Source organism: Trypanosoma equiperdum, assembly GCF_001457755.1.
Source record: "Trypanosoma equiperdum strain OVI genome assembly, contig: ctg_1946, whole genome shotgun sequence".
NCBI lineage: Eukaryota > Euglenozoa > Kinetoplastea > Trypanosomatida > Trypanosomatidae > Trypanosoma > Trypanosoma equiperdum.
Genome location: NW_027124000.1, coordinates 5,586 through 6,775, shown reverse-complemented (window position 1 = coordinate 6,775; position 1,190 = coordinate 5,586). Strand labels below are relative to the sequence as shown.

The 1,190-nt window shown below is 41.7% G+C and overlaps 1 pseudogene across 1 annotated transcript in view; it reads right to left on the bottom strand.

Annotated features, from left to right (window-relative positions):
* Positions 1-234: 234 nt before the first annotated feature.
* Positions 235-1,190, bottom strand: part of TEOVI_000591500:pseudogene — a 1,368-nt pseudogene continuing 412 nt past the window's right edge. The window contains 3 exon segments of the mRNA in view: positions 235-501; positions 503-1,186; positions 1,189-1,190. The exon segment at positions 1,189-1,190 is cut by the window's right edge and continues 412 nt beyond it. Coding sequence covers positions 235-501; positions 503-1,186; positions 1,189-1,190 — 953 coding nt within the window.

Below are 1,190 nucleotides of genomic sequence, written 5' to 3'. Positions count from 1 at the left end.
ACACTACTTTACCCATATAGGTTATTATAATATATATTTTACGAATTCTTTTATTTTTTCAAATTTGAAAAATTTATGTCGCAAAGGTGTTAGAAAATTGTATATAAAAAATTCGTAAATTCTCTAAAAAAATGAAAATTTATAAAATTTATAGTATCGAGCAATAATTCTTAGAAAGCTAGAATTCTAATAAACTTATAAATGCAGAAACCATCAGGGAAAAATTCTTATTGACAAGAAAACTGGAATCTTTGCAAGTTTCGCCTTTCCATTTGCAGCCATCTTTACACTCATCCTTTTTCTTATCCTTGCATTTCTCTGTTGTTTTTTCAGTCCCTCCAGTTTGAGTTTGTGGTGTAGGAACGCCATTTGCTGTGGCTTTTGTTGCATTAAATTTACATTTTTTGTTTTATTCGCTTTCTGTTGTGTTATAACTGCATATAGGATTTGCGTTACACGCAGCAACTTCCGTTAATTTGTTGCAAGTTTCTTCCGCTTTTTTGTACGCCTCAGAACCCTCTGAAAGTTTCTTGGAGCAATCTGGCGCTTTTTTGCTTGCTTTTTAGTATACTTCTTTTAGTGCTTGTACTTCTTCCCTTGTAAGCTGGTCACTGGTCAGTGCCATTGTGTTTTAAAGTTCTTCCGAGCCTTTGTTTTTTACTGCCGCCTTGTCGCCTTCGAGTGCTGTTGCGAATCCCACATCATCATCTATCGCCGCGACTTTGAAGAGATTTTTCACTATTGTGCTGAACTGTACTGCTGCTTTGGGCGGCTAGTATTGGTAAAAGGTGTTTATGGCGTCCACTAAAGTGTTAGCCGCTGCCTCCTTGTTAAGCATGTTGTTAATGGTCGCTGGTGTTACTGTTTGTAGATCGTCAGTGCTGCTGAGGTAGCTGTGCGTTTCTTTGCCGCCGTTCGTTAGCGGCTGCAGGAACGCCACTTCGGCTGCCGTCTTGCCGTATTTGTCGTTTTTGAAGCCGCCGGCTGCGGCTAGTGTTATCAATCCGCCTACGAGTTCGAAGTTGCCGTTGCTTTGGCCGAATGCGGCGCTGACACCTTGTGTTAATTTGCATGCCGTGCTGGCGGTTCCTCCTTTTATTGTCGTCTCTTTTTTAAACACCGCTGCAGCGGCTGTTAAATCTGTTTCGTCGGCCGCGAGCGCCGTTACATCCGTTGCCGCGCAGCCGCTG